The sequence below is a fragment of the Ursus americanus genome, chromosome 36 (genome assembly GCF_024610735.1).
Source record: "Ursus americanus isolate L20-20 chromosome 36, mUrsAme1.1.p, whole genome shotgun sequence".
Taxonomy (NCBI): Eukaryota; Metazoa; Chordata; class Mammalia; order Carnivora; family Ursidae; genus Ursus; species Ursus americanus.
The window spans coordinates 13980267-14006919 of record NC_142162.1 but is presented as its reverse complement, the minus strand read 5'-3'; the positions used below and the strand labels follow the sequence as shown (position 1 = coordinate 14006919).

The 26653-nt window shown below is 42.3% G+C and overlaps 1 protein-coding gene across 5 annotated transcripts in view; it reads right to left on the bottom strand.

Moving 5' to 3' along the window:
• The window catches only part of FAM81A (family with sequence similarity 81 member A), an 81447-nt gene that overhangs the window by 34673 nt on the left and 20121 nt on the right, over nucleotides 1–26653 (bottom strand). For all 5 annotated transcript variants that reach the window (XM_045783300.2, XM_045784829.2, XM_045784027.2 and 2 more), the window contains one exon: nucleotides 6057–6175. In XM_045783300.2, the coding sequence (XP_045639256.1) occupies nucleotides 6057–6175 (119 nt within the window). The remainder of the gene's footprint in view (nucleotides 1–6056; nucleotides 6176–26653) is intronic.

Sequence of the window (26653 nt, the reverse complement as noted above, 5' to 3'; positions counted from 1 at the left end):
GCCATCTGAGGTTTGAACATACCATAAAATAAAAAAATATTATTGAAAGGCTTTCTTTTCCAATCCAAACACAGCATACCAGTTAGAAACTGTCAGATGTGACTACATTAGACCAGTTTCATTATCTTCACAAATCTGTTTGAGGGACAGACTAAGGTTGAAAAAGGCATTCAGAAAGGTCCCAAAATGATCCTGACACTCATGGCTCACTGGTTTTCACTAGCTATAGCTTGGCTTCAATATTATTTCTCATTTGGAAACACAAATACTACACCATAAATTTCCATTAACACCAAGGACTAGTTACATACATTAAATTATGGCACCCCCAGGTAGCAGGACACGCCGTACCCAGGTAAGCAGCGTGCTAGATCAGTGTGTACTCGAAGAAAGCCCTCAATATATTGCAATGCGGGGCACTGAAGTTGCAGAATAATATATATAATACTTTGTAAAATTAAAATCACACTGTTAGGTAATTGTTATGCTGCAAGTTGTCATATTACTATGATGATAAATTATTATCTTATAACTATGTATGAGAAAAGTCTAAAAGAATAGACAGCAAGCTGCTAACATTAGTTACCTGTAAGGAGTAAAACAGAGCAAGGGGCTGGTGAGCTTTCATTGTTTACATTATATATTTCATAGTGTTTCTGACTGTTTATTACCAGTACATTTCACTTCTATACCTTTATAAATAAGGGGACAAACCGATGTGGGGGTTGGGGGGGGAGTGCAGGGTAGGATAGCAAAGCCTGCCATCGGAAAACACACACAATGGAATCAACTCTGGTTTTCTTATGTTAAAAACAAAGTTATCCTTTCTCTTAAATATTTCAGGAAAAAAAACTTGCATATGAAAGAATAGAGTAAATGGAACAAAATGTTAACACTTGTGAATCTTGGAAATCTTCTGTAGGTTTCAAATTATTTCAAAATAAATAAATAGATAAATAAGAAAAAAGGGGGAAGCTGTATAGCTATCTTAGCTAATATTGAATTGAAGGCATCATTCTTGTCTTTTCAAAAAAAAAAAAGAAACACTCATGAAAGACAGCCCGAGGGTTCTAAATACAGCTGTGTTCATGGCTCAACAGCTTTAGTGAAACAAGAATTCACAATGAATCGGGCCGGTTGCCCTATTTTATCCCAATGTTACATTATAGGTGAAGCAATAATGTAGTCATTCCAAAATTTCCCTTTTCAGGTCTTTAGATAGCTATCTCCCAGGTGCAGCTCTTGGTTGTGGCCATCGTGTGGAAGCTCCAGGTTATCAGATCAATGGTGGGGACATGGTCAGAAGTCCAGCAACGGAGTCCCAAAGGTCGAGCAACAGACCTGACCAGGCAACATGCTTAAGCAGAACGTCTCTTATAGTTTGTGACATGGTGGCATAGCACACCAAAGGCAGTGACATTTAAAACATTAAGCTGTTCATATACCATATTATAATCACCTATATACAGAATAATTCCTGTTTATATACATAATTAAGCCCTTAAAGGCAAGCAATAATTGAATTGAATCAGATAGTAGAGCAATTTATGTCACAGGGTATTGTCAAAAACAACAGAGGGGCACCTGGGTGGCACAGTCGGTTAAGTGTCCGACTCTTGGTTTCAGCTCAGATCATGATCTCATGGTCATGAAATTGAGCCCTGCATCAGGCTCCACGCTCAGCACAGAGACTGATTGAGATTCTCTCTCCCTCTCCCTCTGTCCCTCCCCACCCCAATAAATAAATAAATAAATCTCAAAAAAAAAAAACCCAAAACCAATAGAACAATTTAACAGCAATTAATGAAGCCTAAGATCTGGGTGTGATACCTGCAGAGGCCACCAGCTTAATAAAAGATCAGGGAAAGAGATAGTCAAAGACAGTCTTGCTAAAACCACTGTCTTCCCAGGGTGACTGAGCACAGGACACTTTATATTGCAGGGGAAACAGACACCACTAAATTAACCCAGCCAAGTCACTAAACAAACAAACAACAACAAAAGCAAACAGGGGGTAAGGGCTGTCAGTATCCAGGATTGCTATGATATATTACCTAAAATGTCCAGGTTTTTTAAAAAAATTATATTTTAAAAAGATTATTTATTTGTTTATTTGACAGAGAGACAGCCAGCGAGAGAGGGAACACAGGCGGGGGGAGTGAGAGAGGAAGAAGCAGGCTCCCAGAAGAGCAGGGAGCCCGATGCGGGGCTCGATCCCAGGACTCTGGGATCACACCCTGAGCCGAAGGCAGACGCTTAATGACTGAGCCACCCAGGCGCCCCTAAAATGTCTAGTTTTTAATAAAAATTATGAGACACACAAAATCACCAGGAAATGTGAACTGAACACAGAATAAAAGCAGGAAAAGAAACTGCCAGTGAGAAGGAACAGGTGTCAGATTTAAATGACACAGACTTCACGGCAGCCCTTATAAACGCAGGATGATCAAAGAAATAGAAAAAACGTGCTTTAAGAAGTAAAGGAAGGTATAATGACAGTGTCTCATCAAAGAGAGGATATCAACAAAGAGACAGAAATAATTTTTTAAAAGGACCAAATGGACCCCATCAAGAAAATGAAAACTTTTAGAAAGGGGGAAAACTTTTTCAGCTCAGATGTCTGATAAGAGAACCGAATCTAGAATATATAAAGAACTCCTACTGCTCAGTAACAAAAAGACAATCAATCCACTTAAAAATGGGCAAAGGATCTGAATCAATAGTTCTCCAAGGAAGGCGTACGAATGAGCAATAAGCACGCTGAATGATGTTCAGCGCCATTAGTCACTACGGAAACGCAAATCAAAACCACAAGACGCTACTTCCTACGGACAAGGTTGGCTCTAATCAAAGAGACAAGTGTTGGTGAGGAAGGGGCGAGATCAGAGCCATCACATAGGGCTGCCGGCACCATAGAATGGTGCAGCCACTTCGGAAAACAGTCTGGCTGTTCTGTTCCTCAAAAAGTTAAATACAGGGGCACCTGGGTGGCTCAGTCGGTTAAGCGTCTGCCTTCGGCTCAGGTCACGGTCCCAGGGTCCTGGGATCGAGTCCCATGTTGGGGTCTCTGCTCAGCACGGAGCCTGCTTCCCCCTCTCCCCACCCACCCCCCACTCGTGCTCTCTCTTACATCTCTGTCTCTCTCTCAAATAAATAAAATCTTTAAAAAAAAAGAAGGTTAAATATAGAGTCATCACATTATACAATAATTATACTCCTAGGTATATATATCCAAGAGAAATGAAAACATATGGCCACACGGAAACTTGTATGTGAATGTTCGTGGCAGCATTATTTATAAAAGCCAAAGACTTTAAATCTGATGATGTCCAATTTACCTACTTTTTCCTGTACATCTGGACTTGCTGCCCTTGAGGGACCTTGTGCCTCTGCTCTAAGGCTCTGACGCCGTGCAAACAGACGCTGCAGAAGAAACTGGAAGTGGCTGCTGAGCATTGGAAAACGAAGAAGCAGGCCAGGTAACTGCCACTGTTCCGGTAGGAATGGCAAAGCCGAACTCCCTGAGCTCCACTTTGGGGGGGGATGGGAAACCTCTGAGACAGCGCTGTTCAGGGCGCCACCGTTAGTGGTGCAAGGGTGTCTCTCCCGTCCACGCGGAATCCCAGGGGAAGCCGCAGGGCCCGCTTCCTATCAGTCGCTTCACCAGCAGATCCATAAGTGCTAAATAAACCCTCAACAATACAGCAGCCTAGCGACTTAAGACCATCACTTAAAAAGTTCACATCTCTGGAGTGCTGGGGCGGCACTGCCGGCTGAGCATTCCGACGCTCGGCTTTGGCTCTGGTCGTGATCTCAGGGTCGTCAGATGAAGCCCTGTGCCAGGCCCTGCGTCAGGCTCTGTGCTCAGCCCAGAGTCTGCTTAAGATTCTCTCTCCTTCTCCCTCTGTCCCTCCCCTGCTTGCACATGCTCTCTCTCTCTCTCTCTCAAATGAATAAATAAATCTTAAAAAGAAAAGTTTAGGGGCGCCTGGCTGGCTCAGCCATTAAGCGTCTGCCTTCGGCCCAGGTCATGATCCCAGGGTCCTGGGATCAAGCCCTGCATCGGGCTCCCTGCTTACAGGAAACCTGCCTCTCCCTCTCTCTCTGCTGCTCCCCCTGCTTGTGCTCTCTCATTCTCTCCCTCTCTCTCTCTCTCCCCCGTGTGCTCTCTCTCTCAAATAAATAAACAAAAAATCTTAAAAAAAAAAAAAGTTAATGCTCTTCCAATTCAATGCAAGAAAGCCAAAACTTCCCCAACGAATTTTTTTCACATAAGTTGATTTCAACAATCAGTCTCATCAGCATTCCAGGGGAAAGGCTAGTAGAAACACAGAACAAAGCAAAAACAGGGGGTGCTCACAACAACTGTTTGTGATTGTTTCAGAGTAAAGTGTCTGTTACAGAGAAGGAACCTGTTAGTAAGAAACCGCACGGGAAAAATGTAAAATTCCTGAAAGTGTTTCAAGGTCATCTCTCCATCTTGTAATTGGAACCAGCTTCACAAGGCTATTTTCACGGCCTGCCTTGTGGTCATAAATGTTCCCTCGCGTTCTGTGTTCACTCCACACCATGCCCTGTGCAGGCCTCGTCCATATTTTGCACCACTTAATCTTCATCTGCAACTAAAGTGCACAGGCAGATGCTCAAAGTTTCCCAGAAGTCCCTGCTCTGCCCTGTAGCTCTGAAGCCCTTCTAACCCCTCACTCTTCTGGGAGGTACTAAAAAATGGGGTTGCTTTTAAGCCAACCTCCACAAAAAGGATTCAAGTTTTTCAGTCCTGTTATGGTGGTTTTCTAGATCATTAATTCATCCCAACAAACATTTATTATCTACTGTTTTCCAGAGACTGTTCTAAGCACACACGTTACAAAAATAAAAGATATGGTACTCTGCCCCTAAGTGAAGAAAACAGAGAGATTCGATAGAACAGAATGCCAGGGGAGCTCAGGAGAGTGGGTTATCAGGGAAGACTTCCTGGAGGAGGCAACATTTGAGCTGAACTTGAAAGGCTGACCAGAAGTTAGAAAAAAGGGGGAAAAGGCATGCTGAGTGTAAGAACAATGTGCAAAGTTCACAGATAGGAGAGCACAGCCCATTCAGGGAATAACAAACAGCTGATCACTGCTGAAAAGTACAGTGCTGGAGGTGAGAGAGATAAGGTCACCGGGGGGTTCATCACCAAGGGTCATACTAAGAAGACAGGAGCTGACCCAGATGAGAAGAGAAAACCACACAACTAGACCTACATTCAATCCATGGAGCCCTGTGCCAGGAGACTGATGTTCATCCACCAGCCCCAAACACACACGCCCAGCATTCAAGGTCCTTCGTGTGCTGTCTGCACAAATACCCGCAACACTACGCTCCTCTGCCCCATAGAGGCTTTGGATCCTGTGGGTCCTGCTCTTTCTTCCATCCAACCCTTCACAGGCCACCCTCATTTTCACCTCAGCCTGATTCCAATTGCTCATCGGCGCCACAGCTCCCGCGTAGACTTGTACTTGACTCTTAACAGCAGCAGAGGGCAGAAGAGGCCCATAAATATTTCAGAGCTCGTGCGTTTCCTGCAAGTTCCTGGGTCACTCCAATGCTGCTGGTCCACAGAGCACGCTTTCAGTAGTAAGCGGCTGGAGCAGCGCCTTTGTTACCATCTGAGGTCAAAGATCTTTTTTCTAAGTCTCCAATCTATCACAGACCAATATTTTCAGAAAATACAATAAAAACAAATTACAAAGAAAATGAAAATTTTAAAAGAGACACACAAAATGTAAGTCTCAACTTTGTCTTCTTGGAGTCAATAAGCATAGTATTTCCCTGCCAGATTAGACGGGTTGACTGCGCTCTCCCAACATTTCCTTCGCCGAACACAACATAAGAAATCCCTGCATGCTCATGATCAGGTGTGACTTCTACCTTAGATTTCACGGGCAAAGGAGGGGATGTACTAGCAGAATGTGAAGAATTTGCTTTGGGGCTTTGTGAATAGATACTTTGTGAAATGGAGTTGATGAAAAACAGCTTTTGATAGATACAGTCGCACACATCCAACCACCTACCTTGCCACTCTTCCCCGAAGGTCCCCCAAACCGGAGAGCTGACGCATCTCCAGAGTCTTTAAGGCAGAATTCGTTCCGTAGCTGATGTTGTCCCGGGCCCGGATCTGCTCCTGGAGGACCTGGGCAACACAAAAAACCACCAAGAGGGTCATCTGAGAATGTACTTGCTGTCACAAAAGCATTTTATACTTTGGCAAAAATAAGAACATCTAATTCCATTCATAAGCGGCTCCTTTTTAACAGGCACCTGATATCCATGTGTTCAGAGAACCAGGGGCTTAGAGAGACCTCAGAGATCTCACCCAGACCCAGTCCCTTAATCTGCCACTAAAAACCCTGAGACTTGGATGTCACGTGACTTGGTGGAGGCCCCCCCCCCCCCCCCAACCTGCCCCCTGCTCCTGAAGGACGGGGCAAAGCCCAGACTAGGACTAGGACCCTGGACATTTGCTACACAGTTCAGAGCTCTTTCTACCACCCCAGGCTGTTTTTCAAAAGTCATTGCTTTAAAGGAAGACTCCCTAAATCCATCAGGAAGCAATAAATCAAGAGCAAGCAGGGACGGGGATGGGCAGTAGTTGTCAGACAAACAGGTCCAAATTCAGTTCCTCTAGCTGTGTGATCCTGGGCAAGTGCGTAAGTTCTCTTAGCTTCCTTTTCCTCATCTGTTCATAGTAACGGTGACTGTACTCTCAGGGCACTGTGAATGTCACATGAGAGAACGCATGGGAAGCACTTACAATGCCCAGCATACAGTGAAGACAGCAAATGCTGATCTTCTAGTGCTTATCTGAGAACAGTGTTTACGCTGGAGAGGCAGAATGGCGTCTCTTAGAAAGGCATTAAACTGCTTGAAGATCAGGTGGCCCGGCGGAAGCATGACCCCGTGGAGCATCCTTCCTGGGAAATCCTCTAAGGATGGATGGAGGTGGGGAGGGTGAGGACACCCCTGGTGTTTACTGAGCATGTACCGGATAGAGGAGGCTGGTGCTGCACTGCACACCGCCAGGCGCCAAATCCAGTCCATGCTCTCGGGTTACGGGCCAGGATTGAGGCACGAGCGGCTCATAGGATACACCCAAAGTCACATGGACGGCAAGTGACCAGCCAGGACCGACCCAGCAGCCTGGCTCCGGAACCGTACACTGTAACCCCGCTGCCATGCTGCCTGCTCAAAGCAGGAAAGAGGGTGAGCTGAAACATGACAGACAGACGGACGGACAGAGAGACCGGAGAACCTGAGTCCTAGGTCACGGGAGACCACTCAAAAGCACAAGGCTACATCGGACGTTTCTTCCATTTCCTTACTCTTCCCTACATGCCTTCCTTCTGCCCTCCCCTTCTCCACCTTTATTCTGTCCTTTGCACGGCCCTCACCACCACCACCTTCCCTCCCCTTTGCAAAGAAAAAGCGCATGATTTCTTATATCTTTTCCTGTTCAAGCGCTTAAACATTTTCATCTATTTGATTAATGTCAGCTTCATATTTTTACAGTCTTCTTGCTTCCTTTTGGTTTTATTCACTCCTTTAGTAATTTTAAAAGATGAGCGTTGAGGGGCGCCTGGGTGGCACAGCGGTTAAGCGTCTGCCTTCGGCTCAGGGCGTGGTCCCGGCGTTGTGGGATCGAGCCCCACATCAGGCTCCTCTGCTAGGAGCCTGCTTCTTCCTCTCACACTCCCCCTGCTTGTGTTCCCTCTCTCGCTGGCTGTCTCTCTCTGTGTCAAATAAATAAATAAAATCTTTAAAAAAAAAAAAAAGATGAGCGTTGAGTTCCTTTAACTACATTATGTCTCCTCCATGATGAAGACTTGATTTACAACAGTATTTGCTATGTCGATAGGCTGGGTGTGAAGTGCTTTCCTTTTTATGGTTTTCAGTTCTGAATTCCTCTTTGATCTAAGGATATTGAGGTATCTATGGATTAGTTAGAGTTGTGTTTTTTCATTTTCAAGCAGTCAAGTTTTTGGTCATTTTTCTTATTTATTTCCACCTTACTGGCTTAGGATCACAAATACATTCTGTGATATATTTAATTTTTTGAATGTATTAGGGTTTGCTTTGTGGCATCTGTTTATTAAATGTTCCATGCAAAAAACTGCTGGAGGAACAAAAGGTTCAATATTGTCTGTTAGATTGAGTTTGCTGATTCCGTTATCCACGCTCTCCAGCTCTTATTTATTTTTGGTAGATCTCTCCGTCTGTGAAAGCCGTTTTATGAATTCTCCCCTTGTAAAATATTTTCATCAAGTTCTCCTTACATTTTTAACACTTTCCACTTTAGGGATTTAGCTGCCGTCTTAGTTGGCACATACAGAGCTGTCATAAAAGTGGGCATAACCATTACACCATAACCTTCTCTTCTGATGCAGAGCTTTTAATGTTGCTTCTTCTCGCCTAACGTTAGCGTGGTGACCACGCTCTATTAATGACAGAGCAAACCCCTGCCTGGTCTAGCTGGATGCCAGGCATGCTGTAGGTATGCTAACCTATGTAATCCTCACATGTACCCTCTGAAGCGGGTACTATTATTATCTCCATCTCACAGGAGGTGAACTCTCTAAGATACTAAGTAGCTTGCCCAAAGCCACAGTTACTAAGGAACTGAGCTGGGCTTTGAACTAGGGACCCTGGCTCCACAGATGGTGCTGTCCCTTATGACACTGCCCTCTGTGTTTCCATTTGACCTTTCATCTCGCTTCGTATAGACAATTTAGGTTGGTTCCACGCTCCTTTTCCTTATTTTGACCCCTTTAATCAGGTTTCCATTCATCGTCCTCCCTCCCCTTGTGAACTGGGGAATGTTCCTGGCCATTGCCATTACGTGAATGGCTCCTTTCCCTTCCCCACATCCATAACCACACACATCTACTCCAGGCTCTGATCCTGAGAGGCTCCCCTCTCCTCTGCAAGAGACACTCAGTGCCCCTCATGCCCTCCCTCCTTCACCCTCCAACCCAGATGGCTTACTGGAAAGGATTTTACTTTTCTTCCCTCACCCCAACTAGGCTTTGCTAAAATAACTCGGGACTTCTAGTTGGGTTATAATTAGAATTTTGCTTGTAAAATGTCGCTTCTATTTCAATAATTTTTTCTCCTTTTTTCAGTGCTTCTGTTACCCAGTCCCAGGCATCCTTCAATAGCCACTTACATGAAATACTATAGGTCTTGTTTTACGGATCACTGACTACCTTTGTGCTTCTCCTTTTCGTTTTCCCCTCTCTCAGGGTCCCTGTGTAGACTCCCTAACACTTTCCTCAAATCAGGCGCTTGGATGAAAACTCTGAATCCCTGCCATGTCGATAACTCTCCTTCCCTCACCCTGAAGGGTGGGGATCAACTGAAAAGGGTATGGAATTCTTGACTTCAAGGCCTTTCCTCCCAATCAACTTCGAGACTGATAGGTCTGGTGCTTGTTCCTCTGTACGTTTCTTGGCTCTTTATACCTACAAGCTTGCAAGATTTTGTTCCTCTATTTTGGAGTTCAGTTTTATCAGATTTTTTTTTTTTTATTTCAGTTCTACCTGGAACTCAGTGAAATTTTCAACCTGTAGTCTCAGGTTATTCTTCTATGTAGCTATTGTTTCTTCTCCATCTGTGTGTCTCCTTCTGGAATTCCAGTTGTTCACATGCCCTAGATCTGTCCCCCGAGTCTTCTATCTTTCCCCTCATGGTTTCTCTCTCTTCATATTTGGCTCTGATGTTCCAGCATCTCTTCCACTTTGCCTTGTGGGCAACTAAGTCAATTCACGAAAGTAATCATCCTTGCCTCTAGCTCATCCCCTGACTTTTAAAAATTTAAGTTCAAGGGAGAAATTTTATGCTGTACCCAGATCTCCTAAGCATCCTGTCTTAGGCAGCTGGGGCTACAAGAACAAAATGCCAGACTGAGTGGCTTATGAACAACAAACATCTATTTCTCGAAGTTCTAAGGCTGGGAAGTCTGTGATCAGGGTGCCAGCATGGTCTGTTTTGGGGGGGGGTTCCCCCTGGCTTGCAGATGGCTGTCTGCCTTCCCTCTCACTGTGTCCTCACAGTGGAAAAACAAAGCAAATGAGCAAACAAACAAATAAAAAGCAGAAATCGGCCCATAAATAAAGAACAAACATGGTTGCCACGGGGGGGCTGGGATGGGCAAAAATGGGTGAAGGCAAGTGGGAGGCACAGGTTTCCAGGTATGAAATGAGTATATCACGAGAATTAAAGGCACAGCATTGGGAATACGGTCAATGATACTGTAAGAGCGTCGCATGGTGACAGAGGGCAGCCACACTTTTGGTGCGCAGAGCACAGCGTACAGACTTGCACACAGATGTACCTAACTTGTTTCTGTGCTGCCTTTTCTCAACTATTCTTTTTTAAGTATGCAGACAACTGCACTTACATACATTATTTTAGGATTTTCAAACTCCCTGGTAAAAAGCAGAAATAAGCAATGTGAAGCCTTTGTGTTTTCCTTATTGGAAACCCGGTTGGAGCCAGTATAGAGGGGAGTGACAGTAAAACAAATATTTCACTGAAAGGAATTTGGAACTGCTAGACCTATCTGTTATTTGCTATAGTTTCCAGCTTTTTCTGAATGAAGAAAGCTCTATTAAGAAGAATGCAAACCAGCTACAATACCTGTGAATGACAAAACGTTAGTCATCTGAACACATCCTTGTAAGAAAACTTCAGATCTGACTAATGTGGTGCTGACACTCTCCCACTGATGAGAAGGCGCTGGTGTTCCCTTTCATAGGAAGTAACGCTTATTCCTTATAGAGTGTAGTACGTACTTTTTATATGTAATGTTTCAAATCTTTGTTTATTATAAGGCTGAAGACCAGGGTTTCTTAAGCGTCTTTAAGGTTCATAAGAAACCCCAGGTGGCTTGTTAAATACACAAATCCCTGGGCTCCGCCCCCAGAGAGCCAAAGCTAGAGTACGGGCCCAGAAAGGCAGAAGTTCAAGGCCCACAGACCCCTAGAGGAACACTGAATCAGACGCTGTAGAAATGACAAAAGCTATAACCAATCTTATTTCATCTGAGTTGTCTCTCAGTCAAGAAATCACTAAGAACAGCAACCCACAAAAGGGGGTGTTAAAAATAATTAAACAACACAGTTTTTAAAAGGTTCAATCTTTCTAGTAAGCAAAGAAACGGAAACTGAAAGTCATACCATGATAATGCATCACTGTGGTGTGTTGATAATGGGGGATGCTCTGTAAGTATGGGGAAAGGGAGTCTGGGAACTCTGCTTTCTGCTCAGTTTTGCTGTGAACTTAAACTTCCTCTAATAAAGACTATGGAAAATGTAAAAAGCATACCATTTTCTTTTATTAAAAAAGCAAATATTTTTAATTTATAATACTAAAATGTATGTCAAAATTAAAGATGTATAGTTGGCCCTTCCTGATACATCTTTCTGGGACGTGAGCCATCAAAATATATTCACAATGTTCATAACCTTTGATCCAGTAACCCTAGCTCTTGAAATTAATCTTAAAGGACATAATAACAAAACTGACAAAAATGTATACACAAAGATATCTTCCTAGTAAGATATACCCAGTATTTTCCAAGGTATCTATACATTATTACACAACCAGTTAGAAGTTCGTGGAGAGCTTTTAAAAATAAGAGAAAATGTGTACAATTTAATATCAAGCAAAAAGAAAGGGTACAAAATAAATATACAGCATGATTCCCGCTGTGTATAAGATACACATAAAATAATACTAGAGTATTAACGTTTTGCTACTCTCTAGAGGGGGATTATGTTTGCTTCCTCCTTTTTTTGTATTTTCCACAAAGACCTTACATTATTTTTATAACCAGAAAAAAATGTGTGTGAATGTGTGTGTTTTAATGCTTACAAATAAGAAAATCCCATTTAACTTCCAGAATTCTTAAGCAGATGAATAAGATATTGTATTATAAGTGTTTTCTTTGAATAATACAGAAAAGAATTACATCAAAACTTAATGCAATATTCATGTTACTGAAAAGTTATGTGAAAACAGAAGGTATCAGAGAATTCTCTGATGAAGCCTTGGAAAAACAAACCCCCTGTACAGCTAGTAATCTTCCCTAATCTGTCATTCTGGAGCAATGTATCAAAGTGATGTGTTCACTTTAAAAAGGTTACATCCCACTCTATCATAGACACTCCATTATTGTCCCTTCAACTCAAGGAACGATTTTCCGCATGCCCATCACGCGCTGTGCCCCAGGCCTGCCTTCGGGGAGGGAACTCAGCTGTGGCAGCAGACTACAGAGTGGTAAGTGCATGGCCTAAAACCATACAACACTGTTTCACAGAGCAAAGACACACTTGGAAAAAGTGACAACCCAAATCTTCATTTATTTTTTCTAAGGTATGACCTACCTTTCAAAATCTCCCTTCCCAAAGACCGTAGGAAACGGCGCTCGGGTATGAATCCCACAGCGCTATACCACGCTGTGTACGCAAAGGTAATATGGACCCATGCCCAACCCCAACCCCACCCCGGACCTCGCCCCCCCAGACAAGTTAGTATCGCCTAGGATTGGCCTGGACAGAAACAGCTCTGCCTGTTTCTCCTTCTCCAACTTTTCCCAAATTTGTGAGGACATGGAAAGGAAAGTGAAACTCCAGTATCACCTGGGGAAAGGCCCAACAACAACAGGGCAGGGCCTCATAAGATAGTATCTCCCACATGGCTTTTTCATCTTCACAACAGGACTTAAAACTTCTCAGAGTTCCAGCCTCATATCAAACTGCCTTCCTGGCATTTCCATATGGACATTCAAGGGGTCCCTAAAATTTGCCAAGTCCTAAACGAAGTCACACTGCCTTCAACGTGCCAAAAGTTCTGTCAGGTCTACCTCAGAAACACATCCAGAACCCATCCACTTCCCATCTCCACCGTGACTCCCCTCATCCTAATCACCTTGCCCCTGTACCGCCACGGCAGCCCCCAACCCATTTCCCTGCCTCCATTTTTGTTCCTCCCCTATAACCCTTTCCCCATGTAGTAGCCAGAGTGATCTTTTTGAAACAAAAATCAGTCTGTAAGCAACAGGAGGGCATGGGTTTTTAGCTGTTTTATTCACTAATGTATCCTTAGAACCAAGTGTCTGAATTAAGTTCCTTTGCTTAAAATTAGATAATGGCTTCCCATTTCCAAACTCCAAACTTCCCATCATAACTTCCAAGGCTAAAGATCTGGTCCTATTCCCACACACCCCATCCACCTGCTCCACTCATTCCATGATACTCCAATCCCATTGGTCCTTTTTCTGCTCCCAAATAGGCCAAGCTTCTTTCTGTTTATGATCTTGGAATCTGCAGCTTCCTCTTTCTGGAATGTTCCCTGCCCTGTGTGGCTCCTCCCCCCACACCACCACCTTGGCTTGTCTGGCCCCTTCTGTCACTCAAGTCTCAGTTCACATGTTACCTAACCCACCCTCTTCCTGAAAAAGCCCCACAATCACTCTCAATGCTATCTTACCAGACCACCGGACTGAGGCTGAAATTACCTTGGTTACTTAGTGTTTACTGGCTGTAAACCCTACTAGAATGCAGCAAGCCTAAGAGCAAGGGCCTTGCATGTCTAGTCACTACTGTAGCCCCAGTGCTCCTAACAATGCCTGGCTCCCAACAGAGACCAATGAACTCAGTTCCATGTTCTAGGACTTGGTCTCCCACATTCTAGTCTCAGAGATTGTATTTAGCCAGTGTCCAGAGGTGATCAGGCCCTCGAAGACGGCCTGGGACAAGCTTAAATGTATTAGTGACAAGGGCAGGCAGCAGAACACCAATTTGTTACTCTACACTGAAAAATCTCTATCAACAAATGCTCAATTGCATTCATTCACTGTTTTCTCCCTCTAGAGTCAAGTCATGTGACAAGCCACATCTAGTGGGTAGACTTAAAACAAAATGAATTTTGATAATGGGATGGTTAATTATGTGTCAGCTTAACGGAGCCAAGGGATGCCCAGATAAGTGGTTAAGCATTATTGCTGGGTGTGTCTGTGAGGGCGTTTCCAGAAATGATCAGCATTTGAACTGATAGATGTCCTTTCCAAAGTGGGTAGGCACCACCCAATTCTTTGAGAGCCATGGTAGAAAAGAAAGGAGGAACAAGGTGGCATTCTCATTCTGCCTGAGCTGGGACATCCGTCTTCTCCTGCCCTCAGCACTTCTGGTGCTCAGATCTTCAGACTTGGACTAAAGTCTACACTATCAGCTCTCTGGCTCCAGGCCTCAGACTAGACCGCTGGCTTTCCTGGGTCTCCAGCCTGCAGATGGGAGATGATAGGACTTCTCAGTCTCCATAATCATGCGAGTCAATACCTTATAATAAATAAATAAATAAATAACCTATTGGTTCTGTTTCTCTGGAGAACCCTGACTAATACAGATGATAACACCAAAGTCCCTCTGCTGATAAACCTGTTCCAGTGGGACAAGATCACAGCTGCAGGCTGAAATTCCTTGTTTAGGTAAAATATATGAAGTCTGGCAGCCGAGACTCTCTTTGCTGACTGTGCTAGATGCACATTGAACCCACTTCCCATCTGTGCCCCAGCTATACGTCAACATGACTGTCCACACCTCTGCTGTGACATGCTAATAAGGTCCAACTCTGCACTATCACTTGAGTTCAGAAAACTCTCCGATAGCTCATTTGCAGACTATTAAACTAGGAAATTATGTATAATTGAGTCAATAAGTGAGGGCGTGACACAGTTTCCCACAACCTAACTAGGTCAAAGCCACCCCAAGCCAGACAGACATTATGAAGCCTGAGCACATGGAAACCAGGAGTAGGTCTGCAGATTCCAACCAGCAATGTAGCAGACCCCACTGCCTGGGTCCTCAAAGTCTAAAGACACAGTGAAAACCCTTAGCAGACATGGGGGTCTCAACCATTTCCAAAGCCAACCAAGTGTCATGGAAGGGGAAGCTTATCACCAACAAAAGGGCCATGGACTGCTTATCAGGAGTCAGCTTCCAGAGATTGATAAAAGCTTAAATTAAGGACAGTCCAGATAATCTAGACATGTATAATTCATAGTGGACCACATTACCTCTTCTAAATTTATAATGATGACGATTATTTGTGGAATGTTTCCGAGGAATAAATAATTGATAACATAGTCCACATCATAAGGCAAACTGCCAATGGAGACAATGGGTGGGGATGCATTAAAACAATAAGTTCTTTCATTCAACATTTATCAAGCACCTACTGTGTACTAGCACACAAGAGTTATCTGTTTTGACGTTGGAATCTGCCGACAAAATATGGGCAATAATCACACTGTTTGGAAGGTTTGACAATACATTTTACTTTTCTTCCTGTGTACTGTGGTCAGAGCCACGTGACAGAGAATCATAAAGACTTACGAAGGCAAACTTGCCAAGTAGAGTATTAACAAGATATAGTATGTCTCAATTTGAATAGTTCTGTTAGGAGCCTGGAGTGAACTTTACATCTTGAGATGACTACAGCTTTAGCTTTGTGATGCAAAATCATCTTTGGAGACAGAATTTGACAAAACAAATACCCAATAAGATTTTATTTATTGAACTGAAAAACAAATGTAAACCAGTAATAAGAATAATTTTAAAACCAGGCAATTCACTGAAGAAATTCATTCAGAAGCTGAAGACAAGGGGGCACTTAGGTGGCTCAGTCCGTTAAGTGTCTGACTCTTGATTTTGGCTCTGGTCATGATCTCAGGGTCCTGGGATCAAGCCCCACATAGGGCATAATGCTCAGCGGGAAGTCTGCCTGAGATTCTCCCTCTCCCTCTGCCCCTTCTCCCCACATTCCTTCTCTCCCTCTCTGTAAAATAAATTTTAAAATCTTAAAAAAAGGGGTGCCTGGGTGGTTCAGTCGTTACCATCTGCCTTCAGCTCAGGGCGTGATCCCGGTGTTCTGGGATCGAGCCCCATATCAGGCTTCTCTGCTGGGAGCCTGCTTCTTCCTCTCCCACTCCCCCTGCTTGTGTTTCCTCTCTCGCTGGCTCTCTCTATCTCTGTCGAATAGATAAAATCTTAAAAAAAAAAAAAAAAGAATTTAAAGACAAGGGGCACCCGGCCAGCTCAGTCGGTAAAGCATGCGACTCTTGATCTTGGGGTTGTGAGTTCAAGTCTACATTGGGCATAGAGCTTACTAAAAAAAAAAAAAAAAAGGAAAAGAATCTACAGACAAAAATATCTCTCTCGCATCATTTAAATACAGTTTGAATATCTTCACACCTCTTTTCTTTAAATATGCAAATATTGTCTTTGCATAATGCCCACCATCCCGATTTTACACTACTTATAAAGACTTCCTTTTAGTACTTTTTAAATTTTAATCTACACCATGGTTTTACTTTAACAAATTTTGGCTACCATGTGGCCATTCTGATATCTCATCAAGCCTCCTAATTTTAGTTATGTTTGGGTAAACATGCTTAGACTCATAATATATGTAAAACCGTATAATTAGTGTTTCATATTGGAGTCTATTAAATTTCCAATCTTCCTTCTGTTACTTCACAATGATATATAGTTATTACCAGTTATAAAAAGTAAATGCTCATACATGCAAAGTACATTTTTATCAGAATCAGATTTTACTCAGTTTTTCCTCTCTACAACGGAAATCATCTTTTCATTTGCAAAACCGCAAATCCAAAAATATATGTAAATGGAAAAGAGTGCTGTCTGGTTCAGGCAAGAATAATCACTACATACGACGTGTTTTGAGATGGAAAAACAGCAGAATTGAAATTTAAAACTCACTACATTGTAAATCACTCAAAAATCACATTTTAAAAACACACCTTAAGAAAAATAATTAGCAAAAGCCTACAGGACTGATGACTGAATTCGTAGGGATGTCTGCTGGTAACTGTAATGAAGCAGTTTAATGAACTCGAATCAAAGGAATGATGGGGCGGGAGAGAACGCAGTGAGAACGAAAGCTAGAATTACCTGCTTTCATGAAGAAATTCTTCCTGAAGGGGTAGAGATACTGAGAAAGCAAAGAATGGTTGAAAAGCACTCCCTGTCACGTTTGAGAGTTGGCTACCTAAGATCAGAGTTCTAGAAGAGCTTCCAAGAGGAAAAGGAGCATATTTTTGGATTTTAACAATCTGGGTTTAGTCTCAGCACTGCCACTTCCTGGCCTTGAGATCTCAGACAAGTCCCTTCACTCCCCTGGGCCTTGGATGCCTCATCTGAGAAGGCTGCAGTCAGTACAGAGGACCTCAGGGTCTCTTCTTCTCTTTCTGCTACCAGCAAATCTGCAACTCGCTTCACTATGAATTGGGCATTTATTCACTTAATAAGCATTCATGGCATTTTGCTCCAAACGCCGTGCTGGACAATGCACAGATGACTCAGACAAGGTTTCTTTCTTTTTGAGGAGTTCGCAATCTATTGGAGAAACAGACTGGTAAAGAAACAATGCCAGTCCTATTCAGTAAATGCTGTGGTAACAGTGGCAGAGCTGGGTGCCCAGGACACCTTTAGGGAAAGGGAATTCAAGGCAAAGGAGGAGCTGGCAGGGAGGTCTTCCTATAATGAAAAAACTATCAAATAGCATTGAGGGCTCCACTGAGCTTGGGAATTATATGTTTTAAAATGGTTCTGATCACTGGATTAGTACAGAGCAGCTACCAAAGAGGAAATTATTCCCTGGCCTCACAGTTGCAGCCAAAGCACTATCACCTTTTACGATGACAGCAAAAACTAAGGCCAGGGTTTTCTTGTTGTTGTTTTTTAAATTTTGGGTTTTTTTTTTAATTTTTAAATTTTATTTATTTTTTTAAATAAGCTCTATGCCCAAAATGGGGCTTGAACTCATGACCCCAAGATCAAGAATCACACGCTTCACTGAATGAGCTAGCCAGGTGCCCCAAGTCCAGGATTTTCGAAGGGCACAGTGACATTCTATGCTTTTACCTGAGAACAGCACTGCCAGAATAGGTTGGCTCCAGTCTCCAGTCCACCTACCACCCACATGAGCAAAGGGAAGCTAGCTGAGTGCCTCCAGGGGCACTGCTGGGCATGGAAAGAATGGAGAGGTCACAGTATTTTCTGACATGAAACATAGGGGTGTTTGTTTATGAAACACTTCTTTGGGGGTGCCTGGGTGGCTCAGTCGCTAAGCGTCTGCCTTCGGCTCAGTGCGTGATCCCGGCGTTCTGGGATCGAGCCCCACATCGGGCTCCTCCACTGGGAGCCTGCTTCTTCCTCTCCCACTCCCCCTGCTTGTGTTCCCTCTCTCGCTGGCTGTCTCTCTGTCACATAAATAAATAAAATCTTTAAAAAAAGAAAGAAAGAAAGAAAGAAAGAAAGAAAGAAAGAAACAAACAAACAAACAAACAAACAAACAAACAAACAACTTCTTTGCCATTGGTTAAGGGGATGGGAATGTGAGAATCATGATTTATCCCCAGCTGCTTTGATTTTATCTATCTCCCTCTCTAGATTTGGTTACAGCAGAGATATCAGCCCCCTACTAGATCTCTACTCCTTTCCAAAATTGAAATCTTTAAGTTGGTGTTCTCCAACTTGGGGTTGGCAAGTTATTCAGCGTCTGGGATAAAACTGCTTTAGCGCACGCACACACACAAACAACTGGAAAGATCATTCTAAATACCAACACCACCTTCCAAAAACACGTATATTCTCTACAGCGATCTTTTAAACTTCCTATGCCCTTCTGATGTCATTTGAGTTCTTTGGTGGCAGGCAATGGAAACCTGAATCTGAGCTAACTTAGGGGAAAAGATGGAATGTATTGGGAAGATTAGGGGAGAGAGGCACACGACCAACAGGACAGCCAGGGATCCAGACTGAAAAGGGACATAAAAGGTGTGCCCTAGAGTCCAGGCGGCAGGAACACTGGCCAGTGTCCTGCAAGCACAGCTGCTGCAGGGAAGATGCTCCAGCCATTTCCATTCCTTGGATCACTCTGCTCAGGTTTCAAGTTCCAGGGAGTAAGAGTCTCAATGCTCTGGCCTAATTTATGGGTTCCAATCCTCTCTAGCCAAAAAGGTGATAAGGCACCTGATGAACAGCCATCCAGTCTGAAACCAATGGAAGACAGGTAAACACCAAAAGGAAATCAAGTTTCTATAATCAAAAGAAATTGGAGGGGCGCCTGGGTGGCTCAGTCAGTTAAGCACCTGACTTTTTTTTTTTTTAAAGATTTTATTTATTTTAATTGACAGAGAGAAAGACAGTTAGCGAGAGAGGGAACACAGGCAGGGGGAGTGGCAGAGGAGGAAGCAGGCTCCCAGCAGAAGAGCCCAGTGTGGGGCTCAATCCCAGCACCCTGGGATCATGCCCTGAGCCAAAGGCAGATGCCTAACCACTGAACCACCCAGGCGCCCCTAAGCGCCTGACTCTTGACATCAGCTGAGGTCATGGTCTCATGGTCATGATGGAGCACCATGTCAGGCTCTGAGCTGGGCCTGGAGCCTGCTTAAGATTCTCTCTCTCTTAGGGGTGCCTGGGTGGCTCAGTCATTAAGCGTCTGCCTTCGGCTCAGGTCATGATCCCAGAGTCCTGGGATTGAACCCCGCATCGGGCTCCCTGCTCCGCTGGGCAGCCTGCTTCTTCCTCTCCCACTCCCCCTGCTTGTGTTCCCTCTCTCGCTGGCTGTCTCTCTCTCTGTCAAATAAATAAATAAAATCTTAAAAAAAAAAAAAAAGATCCTTTCTCTCCCTCTTCCCCTTCCTCTCCCCTCCCCTCTCCCCCTCTCTAAGGAAGAAGAAGAAGAAGAAGAAGAAGAAGAAGAAGAAGAAGAAGAAGAAAGAAAGGAAGGAAGAAAGAAAGAAAGAAAAAAGAAAAAAGAAAAAAGAAAAAAGAAAAAAAGAAAAAAAAGAAAGAAAAGATAAGAAATTGGAGTGGATACTGTCAGTCACAAAAACAACAAAGACCCACTACATCCCCTGAATAACAAACACATAATCCTTTTCTTTAAACATCTTAAGCAGTACAGATATTTTAGAACCCTGAAGACAAATGTATTTTAATTAGGGTACAATTTCAAGTGAAACCTTGTCCTTGGTAAAGGTATGAGAATCTCAGTGAACAGTGAAAGCTGGTAACCATGTGGTACGCTAGGACCTCACTTAGGTATAAGCTAGGTGAGAATTATCACAGAAAAAAAAAATTAACTATGCACACAGTAGCCATCAAAGAGTTGGGATAGCTATAGTAATATCAGACAAAATCGAATTTAAGATAAGAAATTTTACTATAAAGAAAGACATTTTACTTTTTTTTAAGATTTGTGTATTTATTTGAGAGAGAGAGAAAACAAGCAGGGGGAGAGGCAGAGAGATAGAGAAGCAGACTTCCCGCTGAGCAGGGAGCCCAATGCGGGGCTTGATCCCAGGACCCTGGGATCATGACCTGAGCCAAAGGCAGATGCTTAACTGAGCCACCCAGGTGCCCCGAAAGAGAGACCTCTTATAATGATAAAAAGATCTATATATCATTACGAATGTACATGCTCTGAACAACAGAACCCCAAAACACTTGAAGCAAAAACTAACAGAACTGAAAGGAGAAAAAGATAATTCAACAGTAAGAGCTGGAGACTTGAATAATTGACAGAACAAGACTCTCAATAAATTTAAAGAGATCAAAAATATTAAAAGTATGTTCTCTGCCCACATGGAATTATACTAGAGCTCCACAATAGAAATAAGTTTTGGGAAATCCCAAACCTCTGGAAATTAAACAACAGACTTGTAAATAACACAGAAGCCAAAAATAAAATCACAAGTGGAAATTTAAAATATTTTCAACTGAATAAAAACAAAAACACAACATACCAAAAATTCATGGGAAGCAGCTAAAGCAGTGCTTAGAGGACACTGTATAGCTTTAAACACCATTATCAGAAAAGACTAAAGATCTCAAACCAATTACCTAAGCATCCACCTTAAGAAACTAGAAAAAGAAAAGCAAACTAAATAAAAGTAAGCAGAAAGAAAGGAAATCATATGGAATTGAAATCAATGAAATAGAAAACAGAAAAGCAAGAGAAAAAAATGAATAAAACCGAGAGTTGGTTCTCTGCAATGACTAATGACTCAATATGGTGAAAATAGCAATTGTCCCCAAATTGGCCTATACATTCAAAGCAATTTCTATCAAAACCCCAGTAGGCTTGCAACTAAGAAAGAGATTTACTTTCATCAATGTCTATCACAGAACTCTTCCACACTTAAATTTTTTTCATGATGATGCAATAATTAAAATAATTATATAATTACAAAAAAAGTTTTCAGTAGGCTTTTCTACAGAAAACCACAAGCTGATCCTAAAATTGATATGAAAATGCAAATAAGCTACAAAGCCAAAACAATTTTGAAAAGGAAAACAAAGTTGAAGGACCTCCGGTACCTGATTTCAAAATGTACTGTAAAGCTAGAGATTAATTGAGGCAATGGGGTATTGGCGTAGGAAAGTCATACAGAGCAACAGAATCCAGAAAGAACCCTTATATTTTGTGGTCAATTGATTTTCAGTATAGGGACAAATGGGAAATTTTTCCTTGGGCATCCATATGGGGGAAAAATAACTTAGATCAAAAGAGATCACAGACCTAAAGAACTAAAACTAAAACTTCAGAAGAACACACAGGAGAAAATCTTTGACCATGGGTTAAGCAAACAATTCTTCAGATACAACACTAAAAGTACAAACCATAAAAGAAAAAACTGGTAAGCTGGACTTCATTAAACTGAGGGCTTCAGAGGGGAGGGGGATGGGGGATTGCGATAGTCCAGTGATGGGTATTAAGGAAGGTACGTATTGCATGGAGCCCTGGGTGTTATACGCAAACAATGAATCATGGAACACTGCATCAAAAACTAGAGATGTACTGTATGGTGACTAACATAATAAAAAATTATTAAAAATAAATAAAAATAAAAAAACAAAAAAAATTTTTTTAAATGTTGTACTTCAAAAGACACCACTAGGAAAATGAAAATACAAGCCACAGAATGGAAGAAAATATTTGCAAATCACATATATGATAAGGGATTTGTATCTAGACTATCTTAAGAACTTCTACAACTCAGTAATAAGACAAATAACCAATTTAAAAATAGGTTCTGATACCTGCTACAATATTAAGCTAAGTGAAATAACCCAGACACGAAAGAACAAATACTATATGATTTCACTTGTACGGCATACCTAGGATAGGCAAATTCACAGAGACAGAAAGTAGAATAGAGGTTATCAGGGGCTGAGAGGGGTGTGGAATGGGGGTTGCTGTTTAACAGGAACAATGTTTCCGTCTGGGATGATTAAAAAGTTTTGGAAGTGGGTTGTGGTGATGGTTGCATACAACACGGTGAACGTACTTAATGTCACTGAATTGTATACTTAATAGCTAAAATGGTAAATATCTTACCACAATTTAAAAATTAATTTTTAAAAAATGGGAAGACTTGAGTAAACATTTCACCAAAGCAGACATGCAAATGACCAATAAGTACATGAAAAGGTGCTCAGCATCATTAGTCATCAGGGACATGCAAATTAAACTACAGTGAAATACCACTACACATCCCCTGTAATGACTATAATCCAAGAGAGATAATACCAAGTGTTGATAAGGATGTGGAGAAACAAGAAATCTCCAATGTTGCTGATGGGATTGTAAGATGTGTATAGCCACTTTGGAAAATTATTTGGCTATGTTTTAAACATAAGCAGGGCGCCTGAGTGGCTCAGTTGGTTAAGCGTCTGCCTTCGGCTCAGGTCATGATCCCAGAGTCCTGGGATCAAGCCCCGAATCGGACTCACTGCCTAGCAGGGAACCTGCTTCTCCCTCTCCCTCTGCCGCTCCCCCTGCTTGTGCTGTCTCACTCTCTCTCTGTCAAATAAATAAATAAAATCTTAAAAAAAAAAAAAAGTTAAACATAAGTTTACTTTAAGACTCAGGAATTCCACTCCTAGTAATTTACCCAAGAGAAATGAAAACACGTCCGCACAGGCTTGTACAGAAGTGTTCATTCATAGCAGCTTTACTCACAATAGCTAAAACCTGGAGATAATCCAAGTGTCTATCAATTAATGAATAGATAAGGAAGATGTGGTATATATCCATACAATAGGATATTACTCAGAAACAAAAAGAAATAAGCTAAAGGCATACCTTGTTTTACTGTGCTTCCCAGACACTGCATTTTTTTTTTACAAACTGAAGATTTGTGGCACCCTGTATTCAGCAGGTCTATCACTGCCATTTTCTAACAGGATTTCTCATGTTTCTGTGCCACATTTTGGTAATTCTCACAATATTTCAAACTTTCTCATGATTATTACCTTTGTTATGCTGATCTGTGATCACCATCAAAGTGACCTTTGATGTTACTACCATAATTGTTTTGGCACACCACACACTGCATGTAAGACGGTGAACTTAATCGGTAAATGTGTGTGTGTTCTGACCGTTCCACCAACCAGCCATTCCCCCATCTCTCTCCCTCTCCTCGGGCTTCCCTGTTCCCTGAGACACAACCATGTTGAAATAGGCCAGTGAATAACCCTGCAATGGCCTCTAAGGTTTCAAGTGAAAGGAAGAGTCGCACATCTCTTACTTTATTTTTTATTTTCTTTTAAATTTATTTAATTGAGAGAGAGAGCGTGCGCACAAGTAGGGGCAGGGGCATTGGGAGAGGGAGAGAGAGAATCCTAAGCAGGCTCCATGCTGAGTGTGGAGCCCAATGCGGGGCTGGATCCCACAACCCTGAGATCACGACCTGAGCCAAAATCAAGAGTCAGACACTTAACCAACTGAGCCACCCAGGTGCCCCACACGTCTCTCACTTTAAATCAAAATCTAGAAATGATTAAGCTCAGTAAGGAAGGCATGTTGAAAACCAAGATGGGCTAAAAGCTAGGTCTCTGGTGTCAGTTAACCAAGTTGCGAACACAAAGGAAAAGCTTTTGAAGGAAATTACAAGTGCTACTCCAGGGAACACACAAATGATAAGAAAGCCCAACACACTTGTTGCTGGTACAGAGAAAGTTTTAGTGGTCTGGACAGAAGATCAAATCAGCCACAGCACTCCCGTAAGCCAAAGCCTAATCTGGAGCAAGGCCCTAACTCTTTAATTCTATGAAGACTGAGAGGTGAGGAGGCCGCAGAAGAAAAGTCTGAAGCTAGCAGAGACTGGTTCATGAGGTTTAAGGAAGGAAGCTCTCTCCAAAATATAAAAATGCGAAGAAAAGTCTGAAGCTAGCAGAGACTGGTTCATGAAGTTTAAGGAAGGAAGCTGTCTCCAAAATATAAAAATGCAAGGTGAAGCAACAGTGCTGATGTAGAGGCTGCAGCAAGTTATCCAGAAGGATCTAGTAAGATAATTAATGAAGGTGACTACACTGAACAACAGATTTACAGTGTAAATGAAACACCCTTATATTGGAAGAAAATGCCATCTCGGACTTTCATAGCTGGTGAGTAGAAGCCAGTGCCTGGTTTCAAGGCTTCAAAGGACAGGCTGACTGTCTTGTTAGGGGCTAATACAGCTGGTCATTCGCAGTTGAGGCCAATGCTCATTTACCATTACGAAAATCCTAGGGCCCTTAAGAATTGTGATAAGCCTACCCTGCCTGTGCTCTCTGTCAGTGGAACAAGGGCTGGATAACAGCACATCCATTTACAACATGGTTTATTGAGTATTTTGAACCCACTGTAGAGACCTGCTGCTCAGAAAGAAAGATTCCTTTCAATATATTACTGCTCACTGACAGTGACCCTGGTCACTCAAGAGCTCTGATGGAGATACACCTGAGATGAATGTTGTTTTCATGCCTGCTCACACACTGTCCATGCCACAGTCCACGGATCAAGGAGTACATTCAACTTTCAAGTCTTATTATTTAAGAAATACATTTCATAAGGCTAGAACTACCATGGATAGTGATCCCTTCTGGAAATCCCTCTGGAAAGGATTCACCATTCTACGTGCTGTTAAGAGCATGTGTGATTCGTGGGAGGAGGTCAAAATATCAACATTAGCAGGAGTTTGGAAGAAGTTGATGGTAACCCTCATGGGGTTCAGGACTTCAGGGGGGAAGTTACTGGAGATGTGGTGGAAATAGCAAGATAACTGGGGTTAGAAGTGGAGCCTGCAGATGGAACTGAATTGCTGCAAGCTCATGATAAAGCATGAAGAGCTGCTTCTTATGGAAGAGCAAAGAAGGTGGTTTCTTGAAATGCAGTCTAATCCTGGTGAAGATGCTGTGAAGACTGTTGAAATGACAATAAAAAATTTAGAATATTACATAAACCTAGTTGATAAAACTTTTGAAAGAAGTTCTACTGTAGGTAAAATAGTATCAACACCATCATATGTATGGAGAAACTGTTCATGAAACAAGAACCAATTAATGCAGCAAACTTTATTATTGTCTTATGTTAAGAACTTGTCACAGCCACCCCAACTTCGGCCACCACCACCCCAATCAGTCAGTGGCCATCCACACCGAGGCAAGACCCTCCCTCCAGCAGCAAAACGATCACGACTCACTGGAAGCTCTGATGATGGTTACCATTTTTTAGCAAAGAAGTATTTTTATTTATTTATTTATTTATTTTAATTTTTAATTTTTTTTAAGTAGACTCCTTGCCCAGCATAGAACCCAACAGCAATAAAGTGGTTTTGGGGTTGTTGGGTTTTTTTAAAGATTTTATTTATTTATTTATTTATTTATTTATTTATTCATTCATTCATTCATTCATTCATTCATTTCAGAGAGAGAGAGAGAGCATGAGTGGAGGGGAAGAGTAGAGGGAGAGGGATGAGCAGACTCCCCGCTGAGCAGGGAGTCCAATACAGGGCTCAATTCCAGGACCCCGAGATCATGACCTGAGCTGAAGGCAGACACTTAACCGACTGAACCACCCAGGCGCCCCCAAGAAAGTGTTTTTAAATGAAGGTGTGTACATTTTCTTGACATAATGCTACTGTACACCTAATAGATTACAGTGTAGCGTAAACATAACTTTCATATGCACCGGGAAACCAAAACATTCATTTGACTTGCTCTATTGCAATCTTCGCTTTATTGTGGTGATTTGGAACCGAACCTGTGATATCTCTGAGGTCTGCCTGCACTGATACATGCTAGAACACGGCTGAACCTCAGAAAGACTATGCTAGGTGAAAAAAGTCGCAAAAGATTTCATATTGTAGGACTCCGTTTATATGGAATGTCCAGAAAAGACACATTTAGAGACAGAAAGTAGATTAGTGGTTGCTTGGGCCTTGGGTAGAAGTGGGGACTGGCTGCACACAGATCTATACAAATTTCCAGGGTGATGGAAATGTTCTGTGACTGCAACTGATGGTTGCAAAATTCTCTAATTCTATAAGTTTTCTATAAACTTTCTAAAAATACTGAATTGTATACTTACACTGGGTAGATTTTTATGCCTTATAAATCATTCCTCAATAGAGCCATTAAAAAATAAACACAATCTGACACTGAAAATTTCAGGAAGCATAACGCAGATACAATCTCCACAACTTGAAACAAAGGTTTTCCTTAATCTAGCCACATACCTCTTACTTACATATTTAAAA